We start from the raw sequence: 24,802 nt of genomic DNA, 5'->3' as shown, positions 1-24,802 counted from the left end.
TCGGGGGGAGATCCCCCGGGTGCGCAAGGCTTGCCGACACCAGCGCGGAGCTGGTGCCCCGTGCTCCATGCTGCTGGCTGCCGCCCGCAAGCCTTGCGCTCTCGGGGGGAGATCCCCGGGTGCGCAAGGCTTGCCGACACCAGCGCGGAGCTGGTGCCCCGTGCTCCGTGCTGCCGGCTGCCGCCCGCAAGCCTTGCGCTCCCGCCGCCCGACTCGCCCGCCTCCCTCCCACGGCACACCAGACAACTAGTGTGCCGCGGAACACCGGTTGGGAAACACTGATCTAGTCCAACCCCCAGCAATGCAGGAATCTCAGCTGAAGCATCCATGGCAGATGGCCGTCCGGTCTCTGCTTAGAAACCTCCAAGGTAGGAGAGTCCCCCACCTCCCAAGGGAGACTTTTCCCCTGCCCAACTGCTCTTAGATGTCCCTCAAGGCAGCGGGTCCTGAGTTCTAGCCCTGCTGAAACAATTGCACTTGTTGCCAAGGAGGAACCAAGCGAGGTTCAAAAGAAATAAACCCTAAATATACTTTCTTATGCATGCTTTTTGCTAATAAAAGAAGTATGCCATTTCCCTTTCCAGAAATGCTTAATTGCTAATTCAATGGACTGAAAATGGATGGTTGCTGTTATTATGTTTTGGGAAGCTTTTAATATTTGATGAACTATTGTATTTTGATATTTTGTTGGAAGCTGCCCAGAGTTCTTCCTAATGTTTAGGTGGAATCTTCTTTCTTGTAGTTTGGATCCATTGCTCCGTGTCCGCTTCTCTGGAGCAGCAGAAAACAACCTTTCTCCCTCCTCTATGTGACATCCTTTTATATATTTGAACATGGCTATCATATCACCCCTTAACCTCCTCTTCTCCAGGCTAAACATGCCCAGCTCCCTTAGCCGTTCCTCATAAGGCATCGTTTCCAGGCCTTTGACCATTTTGGTTGCCCTCCTCTGGACACGTTCCAGTTTGTCAGTGTCCTTCTTGAACTGTGGTGCCCAGAACTGGACACAGTACTCCAGGTGAGGTCTGATGCAGCCCAGAATTGCATTGGCTTTTTTAGCTGCCGTGTCACACTGTTGGCTCATGTCGAGTTTGTGGTCAACCAAGACTCCTAGATCCTTTTCACATGTACTGCTCTCAAGCCAGGTGTCACCCATCTGGTATTTGTGCCTCTCATTTTTTTTTGCCCAAGTGCAATACTTTACATTTCTCCCTGTTAAAATTCATCTTGTTTGTTTTGGCCCAGTTCTCTAATCTGTCAAGATGTAATCGGCTGTGCATTCACATAAACAATACTCTTCTATACATTCTTATCACAATATCAAAGGTTTATATTGCACATAAAAAATACATAAATTGCAATAATATAGACGGAAGTCCCCAATAAATCATTCATAAAGACCAAGTGTCTGCTAGTTTCTGTTCCACATATGTTCATAAAGTCCAAATTGGAGCCTATTACAGTTCCACAGTGTTGACAAGGATTTCCGGAATAATGCCTTGTTTCGCTCTCATGGGCTTCATCCGTTGCACATATTCTAAGTAATATAAATGAATATAATGTTGTGATTCAACATATTTCAACAAATTAACAAACCTGTGAATGGATAAAGTTTGTTTTACATTTGTTGTTTTAAAGGGGTCAATTAAAGAAGAAAACCTTACAGCTGCAGATTTCTGTCACCTGAAGCTAAAATAAATGCTGCGCCTGTCTATATACCGTATTTTTTGCCCTATAGGACACACTTTTTCCCCTCCAAAAATGAAGGGGAAATGTGTGTGCGTCCTTGGCTTCAGCGACAGCAACGGAGGCTTCGCATTGCTTTCCGGAGGCTTTGCATTGCTTTCCGGAGGCTTCGCGTTGCTTTCGCTGAAGCCAGGAGAGTCTGCTCTTTGAGGCTGGCAGTGGGGGAAAGCAGCGCTTCTCCCCACCGCCAGCCCCACAAGCTGGGGGGGGGGCAGCGGGAAGGCGCGTGACGCCTAAGCGCTGCTCCATGACCCGGCTTTGAGGCTGGCGGTGGGGAAAATCAGCGCCAGCCCCACAAGTTGGGTTGAAAAGCCCGCAGGAGCCGCGTGCTCTTTAAAGGGTGTGTGGCTTCCGCGGGCTTTTCTATGAGGTGGGGGAATTCCCCCACCTCATAGAAAATCCCGCAGGAGCCGTGCAGCCTTTAAAGAGCGCGCCACTCTTGGGGGCTTTTCCCCAAGGAGGGAGAAGGGAATGACTGGCTGAGTAAGTCCTTTCTCCCTCCTGTGGGCTTTTGCGGGAGATGGGGGAATTCCACCACCTCCCGCAAAAGCAGGAAGAAGGTCTTGGAGTAGCGCACAGGCTGTGTGCAGCCTGTCCCCTGCTCCCAGAGCTTAGGGGGGTGTGATCATATTTTTTTCCTTGATTTCCCCCCCTGAAAAATAGGTGCGCCCTATGGGCCAGTGTGCCCTATAGGACGAAAAATACGGTACATTGTATTTTTTTTTTTTTTTATGTATAAATTTTTATTAAAGTTTTCCATAAAAAGCAATAAACAAATCCATTTATATATCACATATTTAGCCTTACTTGGACCTCCCCCAACCTTTCTGACAATCTTTCGTATTTCCAATCCTCTCTTCACATTCCTTAATTTTATATTGCCATTAAGTATTATGTTTCTATCTTTGCTTGCCTTTTGACAATACTCCTTCTACTTTCACAAAGCCTCTTTAAAACACGCTAGCGTTGTACTATCCTCACATATACTTTCCAAATACTCTGTAAATTTCCCCCAGTCCTCAATAAAATTCTGGTCCTTTTTGTATCTAATTTTCCCCGTTAATTTGTCTAACTCTGCGTAATCTATTAGTTTTGACCTCCATTCCTCTAAAGTCGGAACCGTTTCTTGTTTCCACCTTTGTGCTAGCAGTGTCCTTGCTGCGACAGTAGCATATTGAAACAGTTTAAGATCTCTCCTACTTATATCCGTTCTTGTTATACCTAGAAGGAAGGTTTCTGGTTTTTTAGCAAAACTGTATTTTAGTATTTTCTTTAGTTCGTTGTATATAGCTTCCCAGAACCCCCTTACTTTTTTACAGTCCCACCACATATGTATGAACGTACCCTCCTTCTCCTTACACCTCCAGCATTTGTTACAGGTTTTATACATTTTTGCCAATTTTGCTGGTGTAAGAGTACATTGTAAGAGTTGTTGTTCACTGAAGAAACCACTGTGTTAAAAGTTCTATTATCTTGATACTTCATATACGGTATGTACTTTTATAGCACAATTGTTTTTATCATTTTAATTTGTTAAATGATCTAGTGGTCGATCCACCACTCTGGTCTCTGCTCCCTGAGAAAAGCTCAAGAACTCTGGGCAAAGACAATGGGTAGATCACTGGCAGGATTGTTATTACTGGGAGTAGATCTCAGTCTCTTGGAAGTTCTGGCATTGTGGCCATTTCAAGGTACCAGCACAACTTAATTGCCACTCATCTTTTGTTGATATTAACTCATTTTCCAGTATTTTGCTATTAACATCCTAGCTGCTGTTGTCGTGTAAAGAAACACTCTTTTATTTTCATCTGGTATGCTTATTGTTAGAATATCAAATAGGAAAGCTTTGGTTTTCTTTAAAATAAATAGCATTTATTTTATTTTACTTTATTTTACTTTATTTGTGAAATAAGGTTCCCTCATTATTTTTTATCTGGAAGAAATGTTTAACTGGTAATCTATCTTTCTTACTTTTGTTTTCTTTTTATCTTTTTACTTTTTTTGTATTTTTAGCATATAATAACAGTAGTAAATACTGGTATATGGAAATGTGATCATAATATTGAAATGAATAAAATGCTTAACTTGCTAAGATAATAATAGTGAAATGAATAAAATGCTTGCAGCTTCCCAAGAAAACTCAAAGAGATTCTCCCCTTTTTGGCTTTTACCTCTTCTCTTTATAACTGTGTCTTTAAGTCCCAAAAGTCCTGCCACACCCCCCCCCCCCGCTTACAGGATATCCCTTCTACAGATGTCAACGCAGACCTTGTCACCACAAGACTATTCATTACCTGCAACAACAACAACAAAGACATCAGAGTGGCCCCAGCTATCTCTTTCCAAAGGATATAGACTGATGGGGGGGCTGACAAAGGGGGGAAAGTTGAATTGCAAGCACATTCTCTCACCTTTTAAACCTCAAGACTCTGTGCCCCAGGATTGAAAAGATATGTAAAAGATCACAATTGCCTCAAGATATGCAACTGATATTTTCCGTATTTTTTGCTCTGTAGGACGCACCCGACCATAGGACGCACCTTGCTATAGAGGGGGGAGACCATGGGAGGGGAAAACTCCCTCTCTCTGCGCAGCACCCCTTCAGCAAAACGGCAGGAGAAACGGAGCCCCTTCCATTTCTCCTCCCGCTTAGCTGAAGGGCCGCTGCACCTTAGCTGAAGGGGCACCTACCCTTCAGTGAAGGCAACCCGAAGCCTCTGGAATGCAGCGGGAGCTCCCGCCGCACTCCGGAGGCTTCAGGCGGCTATCCTTGAAGCCTGGAGAGCGAGATAGGACAGTGTGCACCGACCCCTCTCGCTCTTCAGGCTTCAGCGAAAGCAACATGAAGCCTCCGGAGCATGGCAGCAGCGCTCCCACTGCGCTTCGGAGGCTTCAAGTTGCTATCGCTGAAGCCATGGAGCCTGCATTCACTCCATAAGATGCACACACATTTCCCCTTAATTTTTGGAGGGGAAAATGTGTGTCTTATAGAGCGAAAAATATGGTAATTAGTATGTGGTGTATTGTGTGATATTATGTAGGAATGCTAACATGTGTCTGACAGTATTATTACAGTTATTTCCGCAAAGAGGGGGACCCAAATTTTGTGTATAATTGCTATTATGCTCAATGTATAGTGTCTTATTGCCTACACCCCAATGGAGGATTCTCATGCATTTTGCTTTCAAATAGATCAGGCTATTGCACTGTTCAGTATTTAGATTAGATGAATTTAATTGGTTAAAATGAATGTTCGCCAAAAATGCTATTCCTCTTTCAATCAGTCCCAGTAATTGTGAAAGATGCATGTTTCAAAAAATGGCAGAAAGAAATTTCCAAGTTTAGTGGGCGGGGGGGGGGGGGCAAAAGACCAAGGATAAAACACAAGATACTTATAGACATAAAAGACAGAGCTAGTTTTGCCCTCCCAGATCTTTCATTATATTATGAAGCAGCATGCCTGGTATGGATTAGGGACTGGGTGAAGTTGGAAAAGCAAGAAGCATTAGAATTGGAAGGACATGACAAAAGATTTGGCTGGCATGCATATTTATGGCATGGGAAAGGGAGGGTACATAAAAGTTTTTATAACCATATAATTAGGAAATCACTAATGAGCATATGGGAGAGATACAGTGGTACCCCAGGTTAAGTACTTAATTTATTCCGGAGGTCTGTTCTTAACCTGAAGCACCACTTTAGCTAATGGGGCCTCCTGTTGCCGCTGCGCTGCAGTAGCCCGATTTCTGTTCTTATCCTGAAGCAAAGTTCTTAACCTGAAGCACTATTTCCGGGTTAGCGGAGTGTGTAACCTGAAGCGTATGTAACCCGAGGTACCACTCTATAAAGATATGTAAGAACAGAAGACCCCTTGATGGCTTTCACCACATGAAGCTTTACTGCTCAAACCACTTGAAAAGAAAGGAAAGTGGCTTACCTATGCTGACTTGTTAAAGGAAGGAAAATGGAAACTAAGAGATTACGAGGAAATAAAAGACCACTTTAACAGTTGGTTACGCTATCGACAAGAACATGAAATATACAAAGAAGAGAATAAGAAAGGATTTAGCTACACAACATCTAGATTTCAAAAGGAAGTTGTAGAAGGGAAAGGGAAGTTGCTGAAAGATGCATATAGTATTCTGCTAGAATGGGAAACAAAAGATGAAGAGGTAAAATCAGTCATGATTAAATGGGCACAAGATATAGGTCATAATTTAATGTTTGAAGGATCTACCCACACTGGAAGAATGGCAGATGCAGCTGATGGACTATATGCAGCTGGCGGAAATGACTGGCAGAATTCGAGACCTGGGAGAAGAAAAGATCGAAGAAGATTGGAAGAAATTTAAGATTTATTTACAAAATTATTGTAATTTGATGGAATGCTAAGATGGATGCTTGATCATACTCAATTGGCCATCACCAAATTAGATGAGTGTTATTAGACTATATTTTAATGATTGGTTACAAAATCGTAAACAAGATGGTAATTTGCTTGAAAATTTTTATGAATGATGTAAGTGTGAGCGGGAGATGTGAGGAAGTCCAAAGATGTTATGAAATTTTGTCAAGACACAACAATGTTGTTTTTTATTTCTGTATCTTTTTTATTAAAAAAAACCTAATAAAAATTTGGAAAAAAAAACAAAAAACATAATTTAATGTTTGAAGATTGGGGAAGATTGGGGAAAACTGATTTAAAATTTAAAGACCGCTCTTTGCTGAAAGAAAATTACATGAAAATGATGTATAGATGCTATATATCACCAGCGCAGATAGGAAGAATGTCTAAAACTGGCTCAAATATATGCTAGAAATCTAAGGAAAAAGAAGGGACTTTTTACCATATGTAGTGGGCTTGTAATAAAATTTTAAAAATTCTGGAAAATGATATACAATTGAGTTGAAGAAAATGTTCCAATTAACTTTTGTAAAAAAAGCCTGAAGCATTATTGTTCAGGATTGTAGGAAAAGAAGAAGAAGAAATGCACCTTGGGCTTCTTGCCGTGCAGCAGAAAATAGGGTGTGTCCCCTACTACAGAACTGTAAGAAAGGTTCAGAGTGAAGGACGCAGATTTCCACGCTTCCACCCAAAACTGCTGGGGCAACCCTGTGTCAAAGAGCATGGCTTTGGTTGCCTCCTGCAGCGTTCTCTACCTGCATTCTGCAACTCCATTCTCCTGAGGAGAATTTGCTGCAGTCAACCTGTGGCGTATGCCTTTCTGGCAGAAGACGTTTTGCAACACAGACCTGGGGAACTCTCCAACGCGATCTGATTGAAAGCTCTTGACCCACAGTGAGAATTGTAGTCCTACTGCCGTTATCCAGTCTTTCACCAAAGCAGCGCCTCTCCCTTGTGCTTCAGAGAGAAAATGCACCCATTTCTGGAGGAATCATCCACCAGAGATAGCAAAAATTTGGCCCCGCCCAGACTGGCAACTGGCATAGGGCCCCAAAGGTATGCAAGGACTAGCTCAAAAGGTTTTGTGGTTACCCTGTCAGACCTAGGATAAGAGCATGTCTGAACCTTAGTTTTCTTGAAGGCCCTGCATTCCAGGTATTTGTCACATGCCTTCATCTTGCACCCCTCAGTGCACCCTGGGACCTTCTTCACGTACCCCCAGTTGACATATGACATTCTCTGGCGCCAAACACCATGATGGCACCATCATGGATGCGAACCTTAGCACACTGTGCTTGTGCATCCTCAGTGGGACCTTTACCTGCAATAGGCGTTTCTAGCACAAACAGCCTATCTTTGCACTCAACACTGACCACTTGTCGCCCACCTCTGGAAATGGAACACACATTATTTTCAAAACACACTTTGAACCCATCATGGACAAGAGAGGAAACAGAAAGCAAACAGCACTGCATCTCTGGAACGACATAGGCCTAAATCTCTGCCTGTAAAAAAGAACAATAAACAATAAACAGAGCCAGACATAGTTAGTTGGCGCTTGGAACCATCTGCAAGAGTTACACTTCTTCAAGTTTTCAGAGCCTTGCAGTTCCACAAAAAACCACTAGATGGCGATGGCATGAGATGGTGACTGGTCCCACTGTCAATCACCCAGCTCAGCCTGTGGCCCTGGTCGCAGTTTTTCACTGTTGCCATAGCAGCAGCCAAATGATGCTGTGATGACATGTCTCTGCCACTTCCCTTGGGACTTTTGCGAGGCTTCCCACATTTGGCAGCTCCTGTTATCTGGTTGCCACAGAAAACGGCCTTGGAGACATCCTTTCCCTCCACTGGACAATTCCAGGGCAGGTGGAATTCAGAGCTGCACCGGAAACGTCAGGAAGAAAAAGCTTTCACTGTTTCTTCACTTCTCCCTTCACCCCATTCTTGGACGCAACACAGCCTGGGCCTGCTCACTCTCCCTCCAGCTCTCTACCTGTAATGTTTATAATGGCAGCAACTTTTTAAAAAAGTAATATTTTAAGCCCGTAGTTCAATTTCCCAGCAGCTCCCCTTGCCCCGGAGAACACTTCTAGCATTTCAAATCCTCTACCTGTGGCATGGTTCAGGAGTGGGAAAAGTGACCTCTTCACACCTGATGTCCATTTGGTATGGCCTTTTCCAGGTTTTTCCCTGCCCCTTGTGTTTTTCTTTCATTTGTTCTCCTCTGTGTGTTGCCAGTAGAAGCCACAATTCTGTGGGTACTCAAGGTGGTGCAGAAAGTTGGCAGCAATTCCCTACACCCACAGGTCTCAGGATAGTTACAACATAAAAAAACAAAAAAACACACAAAATACCACATTTTAAAAGGGCATTAAATGTCAATCAGCCAAAGGCCTGGTTAAAAAGTGTGGATTTGCCTGGCTCCTAAATCTGTATAATGGTTTTTCCAACCTTTGTATGGATTCTTTGATGGGAAGCGAGATTCGGCCTGTGACTGAAGCTCTTTCCACATTCCACACACTGATAGGGTTTCGCCCCTGTATGAATCCTTTGATGAAATGTGAGAATGTCCTTCGTCCTGAAGCTCTTTCCACATTCCACACACTGATAGGGTTTCTCCCCTGTATGAATTCTTTGATGGGAAGCAAGACTGCTCTTCTTACTGAAGCTCTTTCCACATTCCACACACTGATAGGGTTTCTCCCCTGTATGAATTCTCTGATGCTTAGTGAGATTGGAGCTCTGAGTGAAGCTCTTTCCACATTCCACACACTGATAGGGTTTCTCCCCTGTATGAATTCTTTGATGGGAAGTGAGATTCTGACTGTGACTGAAGCTCTTTCCACATTCCACACATTGATATGGTTTCTCCCCTGTATGAATTTTTTGATGTGAAGTGAGACTGTGGCTATGACTGAAGCTTATTCCACATTCCACACACTGATATGGTTTATCCCCTCTATGAATTCTTTGATGGGAAGTGAGATGGGAGCTCTGACTGAACCATTTTCCACATTCCACACACTGATAGGGTTTATCTCCTGTATGAATTCTTTGATGGGAAGTGAGAGTGGAGCTCTGACTGAAGCTCTTTCCACATTCCACACACTGATAGGGTTTCTCCCCTGTATGAATTCTCTGATGGGAGGTGAGAGTGTGGCTGTCACTGAAGCTCTTTCCACATTCCACACACTGATATGGTTTCACCCCTGTATGAATTCTTTGATGTGAAGTGAGACTGCGGCTGTTACTGAAGCTCTTTCCACATTCCACACACTGATAGGGTTTCTCTCCTGTATGAATTCTTTGATGGCAAGTGAGAGCAGAGCTCTGACTGAAGCTCTTTCCACATTCGACGCACTGATAGGGTTTCTCCCCTGTATGAACTCTTTGATGGCAAGTGAGATGGGAGCTCTTCCTGAAACTCTTTCCACATTCCACACACTGATATGGTTTCTTTCCAATGAGATTTTGTTGATGGGAAGTGGAATGGGAGCTCTGACTGCAGCTTTCTCCACCCTCCAAATTTTTGCGTGGCTTCTCCTCTCTGGGGATTTTTTCGTGGTCACCTTTGTTCTCGATTTCCGATTCATCACAATCTGCAATGGAAACAAAAAGGGATTAGAGCCTCAGGAACAAATGGAGAAGAACTGAAGGGAGTTTGGGGGGGTTTTCACTACCTGTGTTGTTTGTCATTAACCAACATATTTATTATGAGTTTCTGGAGATTTGTTGAATCTTGCTTTGTTTGATATATAGAAATGGTCAAAATTGTGGAAGCCTTTTGGAGAAAAGTGTATTTCGGAGGTTTGATGGCTCAAAACTCTGCTTCTTTTGGAGCAATATTATAACATTATATATCAATGGAAATATAATTTTAACAAGAATGCAATTCAACAAAGTTTGTTTTATTATCCGTATTCTATCAAATGTTATAGCCAAATAATCAGAAAAACGAAGCACAACTTGCTTAGGTTGACTTTTGTCAGTTTGTTACGTGATTGCTATCAAGTTGGTTGGGGTTTTTTTGTTCTTTCATTTAGTGACATTGTAAGACACAATAAAAATATAGAGATGGCACAAAGAGTTGACTGGTCATCCCAGAAAGCGATGTAAAATTGTACTATTAAGTGAACAAGGCAACAGTTATGAAGAAATTAGAAGTGAGATTGGGGAAAACATAACCAAAGCTTCCTTTCTATATTTTGGGAGATGTATAAGGAGACTCAGTCACTATAAAATCAGACTGGTAAAGGCAGGAAAAGGTGCACAAAGGCAAGTGACGATCGAAGAATGGAGAGACTGTCCCTACATGACAGAAGAATATCATCTGTGTGTATACAAGATGACATGGTGCAATGTAATGTGAAGTTGATTGCAAGGACTCGTCTAAAGGCTAGAATTCTAAGGAAAATGCCATTGTTATCTCTCAAGCAAAGTTGAAAGACTAAACCCATGTTAACTGCACAGTGGAACAATGGGACATTATTATTTCGAGCGATGAGACCCAAATCTCTTTGCTTGGTTGTGATGGCATGAAATACGCGAAGAGAAGATTAAGAGAAGATTTACATCCTACTTGCATTACACTGACCGTGAAACACCCAGATAGTGTGATGATCTGGGCTTGTATGGCAGCAAAAGGTGTGGGTGGAATTTGCGTCATTAATGGGAATGTAAATGCCCCCAAATACATAAATGAAATACTTTAGCCCAAACTGAAGCGTTCCGCAGCTGATCTTTTCGCAGATATTGAAGCATTTATATATATTTTTATAAATATTTGTTTGTTTGTTTGTTTATCTATCTATCTATCTATCTATCATCTATCATCTATCTATCGATCTATCATTTCATTTATTTATTTATCTATTTCAACAGGACTCAGCTCCATGTCATGTTGCTGCTGTGTGCAAACGGTGCTTTCAAGATAATCCTATTCCACTGCCGGAATGGCTTGGGAATAGCCCAAACATTAACCCAATCAGAAATCTATGGAGCCGACTAAAGAAACTTGTTAATCAGAGGCAACCCAGCAATAAAGCCCAATTAACAGAGGCAATAATTCAATCTTGGTTTCACATTCTTACAGCTGCAGAAATAAAAATTTGGTTCACTTCATGGGAAAGCGTTGTAAGGCTGTAATTAAAGCTAAAGGTTACCAATGGTTACCAAAAGTTTCATGCTTTTTCTTTATGACTGCTGTTCCAATAAATATTCCTTCATAAAAGTCATTACATTACATTCTTCATTAAATTATCTTTCCATTGATATATAATTTTATGGTATTACTCCACACAAAAGTGGTGTTATGAGCCACCAAACCTCAGAAATACACTTTTCACAAAAGGTTTCCACAATTTTGGCCACCAGTATAAGTTGTTCATTTTAAGTTGATGTTCTTTTTATATGGGATCAGAATATTATTATTTATGTTTCATGTTTATATATGTGTTGGAAGCCGCTCAGAGTGGCTGGGGCAACCCAGCCAGACAGGCAGGGTAGAAATAAAAATGTCAGCTTTGTTCCGGAGCTGACAGAGGCTGGAATGTATGAAAGCAGGCAAAGAGAGATAAGGACACTGGAATGTGAGCTGGAACGTGAGAGGGAGGAGGGGCAGCCGAGTGGCAGAGCTTCAGAGAACAGAGAGCAGGCAGCAGATAGCAAAGATCCACAAAATACCAATCTTAGCTCAGAGACAGAAGGGGAGAGGCCAGGAATAGCTAGCCCAAAAACTCGAAGGCGCGAAAAGGTCAGTGAGAGGAGGGGAAAGAGCGGAAGCGAAAGGATTTTTTCCCCTCTTGGAAGAAGAGGAAGGGGCGGAGTTTAGACTTGGCAACTGCAAACTTGAAGTCAGACACGGAGTGAAGGAGCTCCGGAGTGATTTATGTGTTTGAGCAATAAACCTGAGATAATTACTGCCGGTGTCTCGCTTCTGTGGGAGAGCCAAGCCATTACAAAAAATTATTATTATTACTACAGTGGTACCTGTTCTGGAAAAAATTAAGTTTGTAAACCGAGGTACCACTGTATCATCCTCATCCTCATCACTGCTACTACTACCTGAGATTCCATAAGCCTAGCTTTTCTCTGGGATGGATTTTGTTTGGCCCAGTCATGGCATCCCCTCCATCTCCAATGTCAGTCCTTGTTATGGCTTGGTCCCTCCCACAAACGTGAGAAGACTCTGGCTGTTAATAATTTCAGATGTATTGCTAAAACAACAAACTTGGACGGAGCTCCTCTACTCATCGTCCTCCCCACAAGATCGAGTTGCCCAGACTGAGCTCCTCCCCCTTCCCCAGCACAGAAGCCCCCACCTTCTCTTCCAGTATCTTTACGAGATTAGGCAGAGAATGCTTCCTGCATTCCAGCGTCTGACTCACTCCTGTAGCTCTCACACAGCTGTCTGTCACTGTGCCTCTCTTTTCCTTCTCCCCTTTGTTCAGAGCTCAGATGACAGTTCCTCTCCCCCTCCTCTCTGCCTTCCGCTGCTAACTCTCCTCTCCCTAGGCCTGCTTCTTCTCTGGCTGGCAGCACCTGAGCTTCGCTGCCAGTCCTCTCTTTGGTCAACCCAAGACTGACAGGAGCAATAACAAAAACCTGAAGCTACTTAGCTTTCCTAACAATTCTGAAGCTGACAGTGAAGGTGGCCTGGGAAGTTCAGACCAGCCCAATCTCTTGGGATGCGTCCAAGGGAAGCGGGGGCATTTGGCAGGCTCCCAGCTGGCTCCAGCCCACCGACCGGTAACCGGGCAAACTCCGGTCCGCGGAACAGCATCAAACAACGACCCGCAGCTTCAGAACTCTTCAGAAGCTGGAGCACCCTCTAATCAGCAGAGTAATTAACTCTTTGTGACAGAAGGGTGGAAGGGGAGGAAACCCAGAATTAAATGCAAATTACTTACGGATTCCAAAGAAAGAGGGGGATTCTCTCTGTCAGACTTAAAAATCTATTTTGAAGCTGCCACACTTTGTTGGATTAAAGAATGGATGAAATTAGAAGATACAGATTTACTAGATTTGGAGGGATTTTATAATGTGTTTGGTTGGCATGCATATTTGTGGCATGATAAAGTAAAAGCCCATAAAGCATTTAAAAATCATATAATTCGGAAATCGTTGTATAATGTTTGGATAAAATACAAAGACCTTTTAGAAAGAAAGACGCCCAGATGGCTTTCACCAATGGAGGCAAAAGCCCAGAAAAAAATAAATATGGATACCAAATGGTTGAGATATTATGATTTATTAATAGAAGAAGAGGAAGGTTATAAATTAGGACCATTTGAGCAAATTAAAGATAAGCAAAATTGGCTACATTACCACCAGATTAATGAATTGTATAAACTGGATAAGAAAAATGGTTTTGCCTTGGAAAAATCTAAGTTGGAGATGGAGTTGTTAGATACTGAAGGTAAAAATTTATCTAAAATGTACAAGCTTTTGCTGGAGTGGCATACGAAAGATGAACAAGTTAAATTGGTGATGATAGATTGGGCAAGAGATTTAGGACATAACATAATGTTTGAGGACTGGGAAAGATTGTGGAAGAAAGGGGTTAAGTTCACCGCATGTACTTTGTTAAAGGAAAATATTATGAAAATGATGTATAGATGGTATTTGACTCCTGTAAAATTAGCAAAGATGTATCATAATTGTGATAATATATGTTGGAAATGTAAAGAAAAGGAAGCAACATTCTTTCATATGTGGTGGACCTGCTCCAAGATGAAAGACTTCTGGGAAAAGATTTATAACGAATTGAAAAAAATGTTGAAATATACATTTATAAAGGAACTAGAGGCCTTTCTTCTTGGAATAACAGTTTTGGAATTGCCCAAGAAAGATGTTAATCTGTTTTTGTATGCAACAACTGCGGCTCGTATTTTGTTAGCTAAAAAGTGGAAAACTCAAGAATTACCAACAGTAGAAGAATGGCAGATGAAGATGATGGATTTTATGGAGCTAGCTGATCTAACCAGAAGAGTCCGCAACCAGAAGGAGGAGGAGCACCACGAAGAATGGAAGAAATTTAATGATTATTTAGCTAAATTTGTTAAGCTAAAATAACTGGAAATGGCGCCCACATACTTAATGGGTTTAGGATTGTATTTATGTTAACTGATAAAATAATATGTTTAATACAAGAAGGAGAAGATTTAAAGATGTTAATGTTTAATTTAAAGGGTATTGAAATTGGGATTTGGAAAACCGTTATAAGGATATGCAATGAAATTCAACTAAGGGGGAACGAGGAAGTCGTTTTACAAAGTAAATAACTTATTTTCAATAAGGTTATGATTTATGTTTGTTATGTTTTGTTTGTTTTATATTTTTGTTTGTTGTTGATATTGTAAAAACTAATAAAATGTGTTTTTTTAAAAAAAAAGAAGGGTGGACAGAGGCATATGTAAAGCATATTTACAAGCAGTTTATTCAGCATAGATCAAGACAAAGAAAAGCATGTCTGCTCTCCTTCATGTCTAAGAGCAGGAAGGATGAGGCAAAAGCTATACACAAACGGAAGTTCCCAGCAAGCTGTGCTGGAATGTAAACAGACATGTGACATACAATAGCTCCACACATCTGTTTAGGTGGAACGGAACATCAATATCCTAACACAATCATGGTAGAAAAAGGAATAATTTGAGGAAGATTGTTCAAAGAAAAAACTGTAATTTACTGTTTATTGTGGGGGTGTTAGGTTCCCAGGTGATATAGGGGCCACGGTTGAGCTCCGTGAAAATATATGAGGTTGGTCCCATAGAGGTATGCTTTGAATTTCCAGGCAGCTATAACATTCCCACAGGGAGCCTTACCAAGAGAGGCCACGATCCCACGATTCTCCTCCATGACGTCCTTATGCAGAGCTCTCTGGTCAGGATCCAGCAACGCCCACTCCTCGTCCGTGAAACGAACAGCAATATCTTCAAAGCACACTGGACCCTAAAAGAAAAAGGGAAATATCTTCCTCTGAGACAGCAGAAATATGATCTGCTCCACAATGCTCTGTTGTTTCCTTCCTGTACATTGTGGTGTTGTTTTAATACGATTGCTTTGCTGCACATTTTAATTATGGATGCTTATTTTAATCTGCATTTTAATTATGGGTATTCATTTCTGCGCAAATAGGTGGTACTCCACCTTGTGTTTTTCAAGTCATTCTGCCTACACAAGCATTCCAGTTTCCCCAAAGGAAGGATCCACTTTCTCATCTCCTTGTGAGCCGTTCTGGGAAGGTTCCCTCCCAATGCCCTAGAGTCAAATCCAAGGGGGTCATGGGGGCATGGAGAGGGGGAGGAATGTGGAGCAAGCCCCATTTTGCAGTAGATGGGGCTGGTTAGGTGAATCCAGGCCACTATTTGTTCTCATTTGTCCACTGCTTAGAAACCAATTTTTGCAATCAGTGATCAATCTAGAAATAACATCTTTTGGATGGGCATCTGTCTTGGATGATCTAGCAGAGATTCCTGCAATGCAGGGGGGTCTCCTGGGTCTGAGAGACAAGCAGGGAGGGCAGCTTCTGGCAAAAGGAGAGGGAGCCACCTGTGGCTCTTCCTTCTCCTGACTCACCTCTGCCTCTCGACCTTCCTCTCCCACTCGCCTCCTTCCTCTTCTGCCTCTGATTCTGCACTGCATTCTGCCACAGAGTCTCCCAGCTCACTAAGCCCTGTAAGCCCTTCAGCTTCTCAAACCTCCTCTTCCCAACCTTCTGCCTCTTCCCCCTCTGACCGCCCATCCTTCTTCTACCTCCACTTCTTGGGCTCTGAGCCATCTTCCCTTCCTGGTTCCCCAGCTGCTTCCTCCCACAATTCCTCTGTGACCAACTAGTCCATGACATTGCTCCATCCCTCAGCCTCTGTCCCCACAAGGCAGCTTCCCCTGACCTGATCTGGTTCCACAGCCACTGCTTCCCTTCTGCCCCCATGAAAAGGCGGATCAGGAAGTCTTCCTGGGATCACTCTGTCACCTGCAAAAGATAAAAGGTAAACAGGATGCCAGGAGTCCCTGCTTCTCTCACAGGTGAAACAGGGCATCTCTAACTAAAGATGGGCCTTTGAGAAAGCCTTTCCTGCTGAGAGCATTTGGAGGTTTGTACCCATTTCATATGTTTGTTGTGCAGAAATACATCTCCCCTCCTCTGGACCCTTGTCCCCAACTGTCTCCCCCCAAAACAAGATGAAAAGAACCCTCAGATGAGTTGGAAAACCAACAGAATGAGACCAAATGGAGAAAAACCACCTTCCTCCTTACCCAGTGACCTCTCTCTGGTGTCCAACGGAGGCCTCTCTGCCTCACAGGAATCCAGGTCCATTTCTGCAAAGAGATCCTTTCCCTGAAAAAGAAACACGGATTCAAAACAGAGAATGGGGAGAAATGCTAGAAAGAGAATGACAAAGACTTGAAGGGTGTGAGATCTCATTCCATGGATGCTTTCCAAGAAAACGAATGGGCCATCAGCAGACCATTATGGGATGTTCTCTGTCCTGTTTGGAGCCCCTTGGGAGTATCCAGAGGAAAGTCTCTCTCACCTGCTTTCTCTCCTCTGCCTGACTCAGGAGGAAACCTTCGGCCAGGGCCACCGCCTGGGAACTGGTCTCCGCTCCGCATTCCCTCACCCAGCTCTCCATCTCCGGGGGAAGGACAGCCAGGAACTGCTCCAAGATCACCAGGTCCAGCATCTCAGCTTTCGTGTGCCTTTCTGGCTTCAGCCACTGGTGGCAAAAGTGGTAGAGTCGGCTGCAAACCTCTCGGGGTCCTTTGGCCTCCTGGCAGCAGAACTGCCTCAACTGCTGGCTCTGCACCTCTGAGCGGAGGGTGTGCACCTCACCCAGGATCTTCTGCACTGGGTTTTCCCAGAATCGCCCACTGCTCCCAGTTTGGCTGGCATGGCCTCTTCCTGTTCCAGGGCCAGCTGAATCTTGCTCATCCATCTGTGCTCTCAGGAAGCTTCTGAGAGATTGGAAGGAACCCTTCGGTCTTCTGCCAAGTTCTGTCCATCTAAATGAGAAGCTGTAGCATATCCTAAAAAGCAAATACATTGTTCTGTTACAGAATTTGTTTGTGAGAAGGGGGAATGGTTCCCTGAGGAAGCATGGATGAGTCTTGCTGGGAACCAGGGCTGGACTGCACCGCATCCCAGACCATGAGCTATCTTTTTGAAAAGAAAGAGGAGGAAGAGGAGAAGAAATAAGTCTCTTGCCTTCTAGCAATGCAAAATGTGGAGGCAACTGAAGGGATTTCTGGGAGATTAATCAACCTGGTTTCTGCTGCCCTCCAGTCAATGTATGAAGTCAGAACCGACTGAGAAGGGAGTCATTTGTATCTTGTGAAAAACGGATGCTTGGTCTAGTGGGGGTCCTCACCCGGGGGTCTTCAGGTGTTGCTACCCCCCACTCCCCAGCTTCTGTCTCCTTTACTTGCACTTGGACTCTGCCGCTCTCCAGACAGACTCCTGGGGTGGGGTCCCTTTTTGTTTACTATGAGGGCCAGGGATGTATCTGATCAACCCCCTGAGGGCCAAACGGGCAGGGCCAAAGACATCTCCCTTGAAATTTAGGCGGGTAATTTATTATTATTATTTCACTACATAACTAAACACACACGCAGCCATTGATGCCAAGGTCCCTGGAGGCTCGGTGAGTAGCTGCGCCAATTTCCGGCTGCTTTGCCAGCAACAATCCCTTTGGGACAGAGAGGATGTGGTCCTGGGATGCCATGCTCTGGGTGCGAGGGGATTGCTGCAGTGGCCTCCCTGGGGAGCTGCCCTTGGAGACACGGGAAAACTGGTCCGTAATGCAGCAGCCAGACTATGGGCTGGGATCCCTCTCTTTATTCCTCTCCTTTCTCTCCCACCTTTCCTCCCTTCCTCCACGTGGGGTTTTCTTGGGGGGGGGCTAGTCCACCTCCTCGTCCAGCTTTGGAAAACCATTTGCCCATGTTTCCTCTGTTGTGCAATGAGGCTGAGCGATGTCACACAGAGTTAAAGTCCCAGGGACTCCTTTGTTTAAAGAAGGGAGATTTTTTTTCTGACAAGCGGGTGGCGGCGGAGGGCCAGATGAGTTTGGGATCCTCTGATCTCCAGGAAGGAGAGCGTGATCAGGCCCCCCAGGCATCCTCCCCTGCTGCAGCCCTGGGACCCCCCCCCCCCGTCTCCCCACTGCACCCTCTGGGGGGGGGGGAGAGAGGAGACTCACCAGATCCCAGGAGGGGACAGCGAGGCAGCCCTTGCAGGAGAGACCCCAAAGCAAGGAAAGGACTGGGGAGGGAGGGGCCTTGGCTCTGGAGGACCAGCCCCCTCTTGCTTCCTGGCCTCTCTAGGAAGGCAGCTCACTTCCCTTTAACCCTTGCCAAGCCGGGTTCCTCCAGCTCAGCCCTCTCTCGCTTGGCACAACCTCAGATTTTTATTATTTCTTATGGATTTGGGGGGGGGCAGCTGCCCCCCTGGCTAGGCCCATGCCCAGATATCCTTTTGGGGGTGAGGCTCTTGGCTGGATCATCTCCCTCCCTTGGCCAGAAACCAGAGGAAGAGCTTGCAGGGAAAAGGGCTTTGCAGGAGGCAAGGAAGCTCCTCCTAGAATTCAGGAGGGGAGAGAGAGGAGGGGATCCCAGGGTCATCTAGTCCAACCCCCAGCAATGCAGGAATCTCAGCTAAAGCATCCATGGCAGATGGCCGTCCGATCTCTGCTTAGAAACCTCCAAGGAAGGAGAGTCCCCCACCTCCCAAGGGAGACCTTTCCCCTGCCCAACTGCTCTTAGATGTCCCTCAAGGCAGCAGGTCCTGAGTTCTAGCCCTGCTGAAACAATCACACTGGCTGCCAAGGAGGAACCAAGCGAGGTTCAAAAGAAATAAACCCTATTCTCATCATAAATGAGCAATACTTTCTTATGCATGCTTTTTATGCTAATATACAAAGTATGCCATTTCCCTTTCCAGAAATGCTTAATTGCTAATTCAATGGACTGAAAATGGATGGTTGTTGTTATTATGTTTAGGGAAGTTTTTAATATTGGATGGACTATTGTATTTTGATATTTTGTTGGAAGCCACCCAGAGTGGCTGGGGAACCCAGCCAGATGGGCGGGGTATAAATATATGCTTATGTTTATGTTTATGATTATTTATTAAATGAAAGAGGTAGGTGGAATCTCCATGGTGGCTAATAGCATAACACTGAAAGGCTAGTGAACTATGGGGAGCCCTAGAGCATCTGCTTGGCATGCAGAATGTCCCAGTCAGTGTAGACCAGGGGTCCTCAAACTATGTTCCACGGGATGAATCCAGCCCATCAGGGTCGTGAATCTGGCCTGCACAGCCATTTCAGAACCCGCCAAGTGTCTGAGGCTGAAAGCATCTCGCCACCCGCTCAGTCCTTGCGTCGCGCTGTGGTAAACGCCACAGGCGTGTTGGCGGCTCTACCAATGGAAGGCCAGGGGGTTTCGCCCAGGGACGGGGAAGTGTTGTCTTTTGGCTTGAAGAGCGAAATTGAGGTTGGTGGAGAAAGGCAGACTTGGATCAATTTGGTTTCGTTACATAGACGTTTACTTTAAAGGTGGGAGAAGGAAGTATAGTCCTATTTTTGTGCATGGAGCAGCGGTCTTTCCACTCATGTGGTTTACATGCTCTGAAAGCTGGGATCTGTTTTGATATTGAAATTTTAAAAGGGTGGAGTGGAACCGGATATTGACCATCTGGTTAGCCTGGGGCAACCTTTTTCAGCCATGGGACAGTCCACCATCCCTCAGACCATGTGGGGGGCCAGACTATATTTTTTGGGGGGGAAGGGTTGTCCATCTGCCAGAGAGGAGGACCATGCTGGCCTAGGTTCACGTATCCTGTTTGAAAGGGGAATCATTTTAGGGACTTCCTGTGAAAATCTGGGTCAGGAATGCTGTTCCTTGAATGTACAAACACACAAGACGTAACCGGCTGTGCATTCACATAAACAATACTCTTCTATACATTCTTATCACAATATCAAAGGTTTATCTTGCACATAAACAGCACATAAAGTTCAATAATATAGACGGAAGTCCCCAATAAATCAGTTCATTCATAAAGACCAAATGTCTGCTGGTTTCTGTTCCACATACGTTCATAAAGTCCAAATTGGAGCCTATTACAGTTCCACAGTGTTGACAAGGATTTCCGGAATAATGCCTTGTTTCGCTCTCATGGGCTCCATCCGTTATACATATTCTAAGTAATATAAATGAATATAATGTTGTAATTCAACATATTTTAACAAATTAACAAACTGTGAATGGATAAAGTTTGTTTTACATTTGTTGTTTTAAAGGGGTCACTTGAAGAAGAAAACCTTGCAGCTGCAGATCTCTGTCACCTGTAGCTAAAATCAATGCTGCGCCTGTCTATATACATTGTAAGACTTGTTGTTCATTGGAGAAACCACTGTGTTACAAGTTATATTATCGTGATACTTCATATATGGCATGTACTTTTATAGCACGATTGTTTATATCATTTTAATTTGTTAAATGATCTAGTGGTCGATCCACCACTCTGGTCACTGCTCCCTGAGAAAAGCTCAAGAACTCTGGGCAGAGACAATGGGTATATCACTGGCAGGATTTTTATTACTGGGAGTAGATCTCAGTCTCTTGGAAGTTCTGGCATTGTGGCCATTTCAAGGTACCAGCACAACTTAATTGCCACTCACCTTTTGTTGATATTAACTCATTTTCCAGTATTTTGCTATTAACATCCTAGCCGCTGTTGTCGTGTAAAGAAACACTCTTTGATTTTCATTTGGCATGCTTATTGTTAGAATATAAAATAGGAAAGCTTTGGTTTTCTTTAAAATAAATAGCATTTATTTTACTTTATTTTATTTTCCCTTTGGGGACATGTCCACCACTTGTGGAATAAGGTTCCCTCATTTTGTCTGCGTGTCCAACACTTATTGCTGTTATTTATTTATTTTGACTGATTTGGATGTGGTCAGGTACCATCTAAAAATCAGATAGCACGTGGTGAATTTTATGTCTTTTCCCATAATTCCCCCCATTTTTCATCTTCATAGGTGCGCCCTATGGGCCAGTGTGCCCTATAGGACGAAAAATACGGTACATCAAATAGGAAAGCTTTGGTTTTCTTTAAAATAAATAGCATTTATTTTATTTTACTTTATTTTACTTTATTTGTGAAATAAGGTTCCCTCATTATTTTTTATCTGGAAGAAATGTTTAACTGGTAATCTATCTTTCTTACTTTTGTTTTCTTTTTATCTTTTTACTTTTTTTGTATTTTTAGCATATAATAACAGTAGTAAATACTGGTATATGGAAATGTGATCATAATATTGAAATGAATAAAATGCTTAACTTGCTAAGATAATAATAGTGAAATGAATAAAATGCTTGCAGCTTCCCAAGAAAACTCAAAGAGATTCTCCCCTTTTTGGCTTTTACCTCTTCTCTTTATAACTGTGTCTTTAAGTCCCAAAAGTCCTGCCACACACACCCCCCCCCCCCCGCTTACAGGATATCCCTTCTACAGATGTCAACGCAGACCTTGTCACCACAAGACTATTCATTACCTGCAACAACAACAACAAAGACATCAGAGTGGCCCCAGCTATCTCTTTCCAAAGGATATAGACTGATGGGGGGGCTGACAAAGGGGGGAAAGTTGAATTGCAAGCACATTCTCTCACCTTTTAAACCTCAAGACTCTGTGCCCCAGGATTGAAAAGATATGTAAAAGATCACAATTGCCTCAAGATATGCAACTGATATTTTCCGTATTTTTTGCTCTGTAGGACGCACCCGACCATAGGACGCACCTTGCTATAGAGGGGGGAGACCATGGGAGGGGAAAACTCCCTCTCTCTGCGCAGCACCCCTTCAGCAAAACGGCAGGAGAAACGGAGCCCCTTCCATTTCTCCTCCCGCTTAGCTGAAGGGCCGCTGCACCTTAGCTGAAGGGGCACCTACCCTTCAGTGAAGGCAACCCGAAGCCTCTGGAATGCAGCGGGAGCTCCCGCCGCACTCCGGAGGCTTCAGGCGGCTATCCTTGAAGCCTGGAGAGCGAGATAGGACAGTGTGCACCGACCCCTCTCGCTCTTCAGGCTTCAGCGAAAGCAACATGAAGCCTCCGGAGCATGGCAGCAGCGCTCCCACTGCGCTTCGGAGGCTTCAAGTTGCTATCGCTGAAGCCATGGAGCCTGCATTCACTCCATAAGATGCACACACATTTCCCCTTAATTTTTGGAGGGGAAAATGTGTGTCTTATAGAGCGAAAAATATGGTAATTAGTATGTGGTGTATTGTGTGATATTATGTAGGAATGCTAACATGTGTCTGACAGTATTATTACAGTTATTTCCGCAAAGAGGGGGACCCAAATTTTGTGTATAATTGCTATTATGCTCAATGTATAGTGTCTTATTGCCTACACCCCAATGGAGGATTCTCATGCATTTTGCTTTCAAATAGATCAGGCTATTGCACTGTTCAGTATTTAGATTAGATGAATTTAATTGGTTAAAATGAATGTTCGCCAAAAATGCTATTCCTCTTTCAATCAGTCCCAGTAATTGTGAAAGATGCATGTTTCAAAAAATGGCAGAAAGAAATTTCCAAGTTTAGTGGGCGGGGGGGGGGGGGGCAAAAGACCAAGGATAAAACACAAGATACTTATAGACATAAAAGACAGAGCTAGTTTTGCCCTCCCAGATCTTTCATTATATTATGAAGCAGCATGCCTGGTATGGATTAGGGACTGGGTGAAGTTGGAAAAGCAAGAAGCATTAGAATTGGAAGGACATGACAAAAGATTTGGCTGGCATGCATATTTATGGCATGGGAAAGGGAGGGTACATAAAAGTTTTTATAACCATATAATTAGGAAATCACTAATGAGCATATGGGAGAGATACAGTGGTACCCCAGGTTAAGTACTTAATTTATTCCGGAGGTCTGTTCTTAACCTGAAGCACCACTTTAGCTAATGGGGCCTCCTGTTGCCGCTGCGCTGCAGTAGCCCGATTTCTGTTCTTATCCTGAAGCAAAGTTCTTAACCTGAAGCACTATTTCCGGGTTAGCGGAGTGTGTAACCTGAAGCGTATGTAACCCGAGGTACCACTCTATAAAGATATGTAAGAACAGAAGACCCCTTGATGGCTTTCACCACATGAAGCTTTACTGCTCAAACCACTTGAAAAGAAAGGAAAGTGGCTTACCTATGCTGACTTGTTAAAGGAAGGAAAATGGAAACTAAGAGATTACGAGGAAATAAAAGACCACTTTAACAGTTGGTTACGCTATCGACAAGAACATGAAATATACAAAGAAGAGAATAAGAAAGGATTTAGCTACACAACATCTAGATTTCAAAAGGAAGTTGTAGAAGGGAAAGGGAAGTTGCTGAAAGATGCATATAGTATTCTGCTAGAATGGGAAACAAAAGATGAAGAGGTAAAATCAGTCATGATTAAATGGGCACAAGATATAGGTCATAATTTAATGTTTGAAGGATCTACCCACACTGGAAGAATGGCAGATGCAGCTGATGGACTATATGCAGCTGGCGGAAATGACTGGCAGAATTCGAGACCTGGGAGAAGAAAAGATCGAAGAAGATTGGAAGAAATTTAAGATTTATTTACAAAATTATTGTAATTTGATGGAATGCTAAGATGGATGCTTGATCATACTCAATTGGCCATCACCAAATTAGATGAGTGTTATTAGACTATATTTTAATGATTGGTTACAAAATCGTAAACAAGATGGTAATTTGCTTGAAAATTTTTATGAATGATGTAAGTGTGAGCGGGAGATGTGAGGAAGTCCAAAGATGTTATGAAATTTTGTCAAGACACAACAATGTTGTTTTTTATTTCTGTATCTTTTTTATTAAAAAAAACCTAATAAAAATTTGGAAAAAAAAACAAAAAACATAATTTAATGTTTGAAGATTGGGGAAGATTGGGGAAAACTGATTTAAAATTTAAAGACCGCTCTTTGCTGAAAGAAAATTACATGAAAATGATGTATAGATGCTATATATCACCAGCGCAGATAGGAAGAATGTCTAAAACTGGCTCAAATATATGCTAGAAATCTAAGGAAAAAGAAGGGACTTTTTACCATATGTAGTGGGCTTGTAATAAAATTTTAAAAATTCTGGAAAATGATATACAATTGAGTTGAAGAAAATGTTCCAATTAACTTTTGTAAAAAAAGCCTGAAGCATTATTGTTCAGGATTGTAGGAAAAGAAGAAGAAGAAATGCACCTTGGGCTTCTTGCCGTGCAGCAGAAAATAGGGTGTGTCCCCTACTACAGAACTGTAAGAAAGGTTCAGAGTGAAGGACGCAGATTTCCACGCTTCCACCCAAAACTGCTGGGGCAACCCTGTGTCAAAGAGCATGGCTTTGGTTGCCTCCTGCAGCGTTCTCTACCTGCATTCTGCAACTCCATTCTCCTGAGGAGAATTTGCTGCAGTCAACCTGTGGCGTATGCCTTTCTGGCAGAAGACGTTTTGCAACACAGACCTGGGGAACTCTCCAACGCGATCTGATTGAAAGCTCTTGACCCACAGTGAGAATTGTAGTCCTACTGCCGTTATCCAGTCTTTCACCAAAGCAGCGCCTCTCCCTTGTGCTTCAGAGAGAAAATG

General features: G+C 43.4%; 2 protein-coding genes across 2 annotated transcripts in view; both read right to left on the bottom strand.

Annotated features, from left to right (window-relative positions):
- The window catches only part of LOC309369156 (uncharacterized protein), a 41,012-nt gene extending 22,553 nt beyond the window's left edge, over positions 1–18,459 (bottom strand). Inside the window, exons 1-7 of the mRNA XM_081909889.1 lie at positions 18,355–18,459; positions 16,690–17,182; positions 16,412–16,493; positions 16,045–16,127; positions 14,977–15,103; positions 9,159–9,753; positions 8,173–8,990 (exon numbers count right to left, since the gene is read on the bottom strand). Coding sequence (XP_081766015.1) covers positions 8,579–8,990; positions 9,159–9,753; positions 14,977–15,103; positions 16,045–16,127; positions 16,412–16,493; positions 16,690–17,091 — 1,701 coding nt within the window. The 5' untranslated portion in view covers positions 17,092–17,182; positions 18,355–18,459 and the 3' untranslated portion in view covers positions 8,173–8,578. The remainder of the gene's footprint in view (positions 1–8,172; positions 8,991–9,158; positions 9,754–14,976; positions 15,104–16,044; positions 16,128–16,411; positions 16,494–16,689; positions 17,183–18,354) is intronic.
- Positions 1–24,802, bottom strand: part of LOC309368778 (uncharacterized protein) — a gene marked incomplete at its 3' end in the record, with an annotated part of 57,876 nt that overhangs the window by 21,746 nt on the left and 11,328 nt on the right. The gene's annotated exons all lie outside the window — the stretch shown is intronic.

This window comes from Podarcis melisellensis (genome assembly GCF_964234715.1).
Source record: "Podarcis melisellensis genome assembly, chromosome: 4".
Taxonomy (NCBI): domain Eukaryota; kingdom Metazoa; phylum Chordata; class Lepidosauria; order Squamata; family Lacertidae; genus Podarcis; species Podarcis melisellensis.
This window is presented reverse-complemented; position numbering and strand designations above follow the sequence as displayed.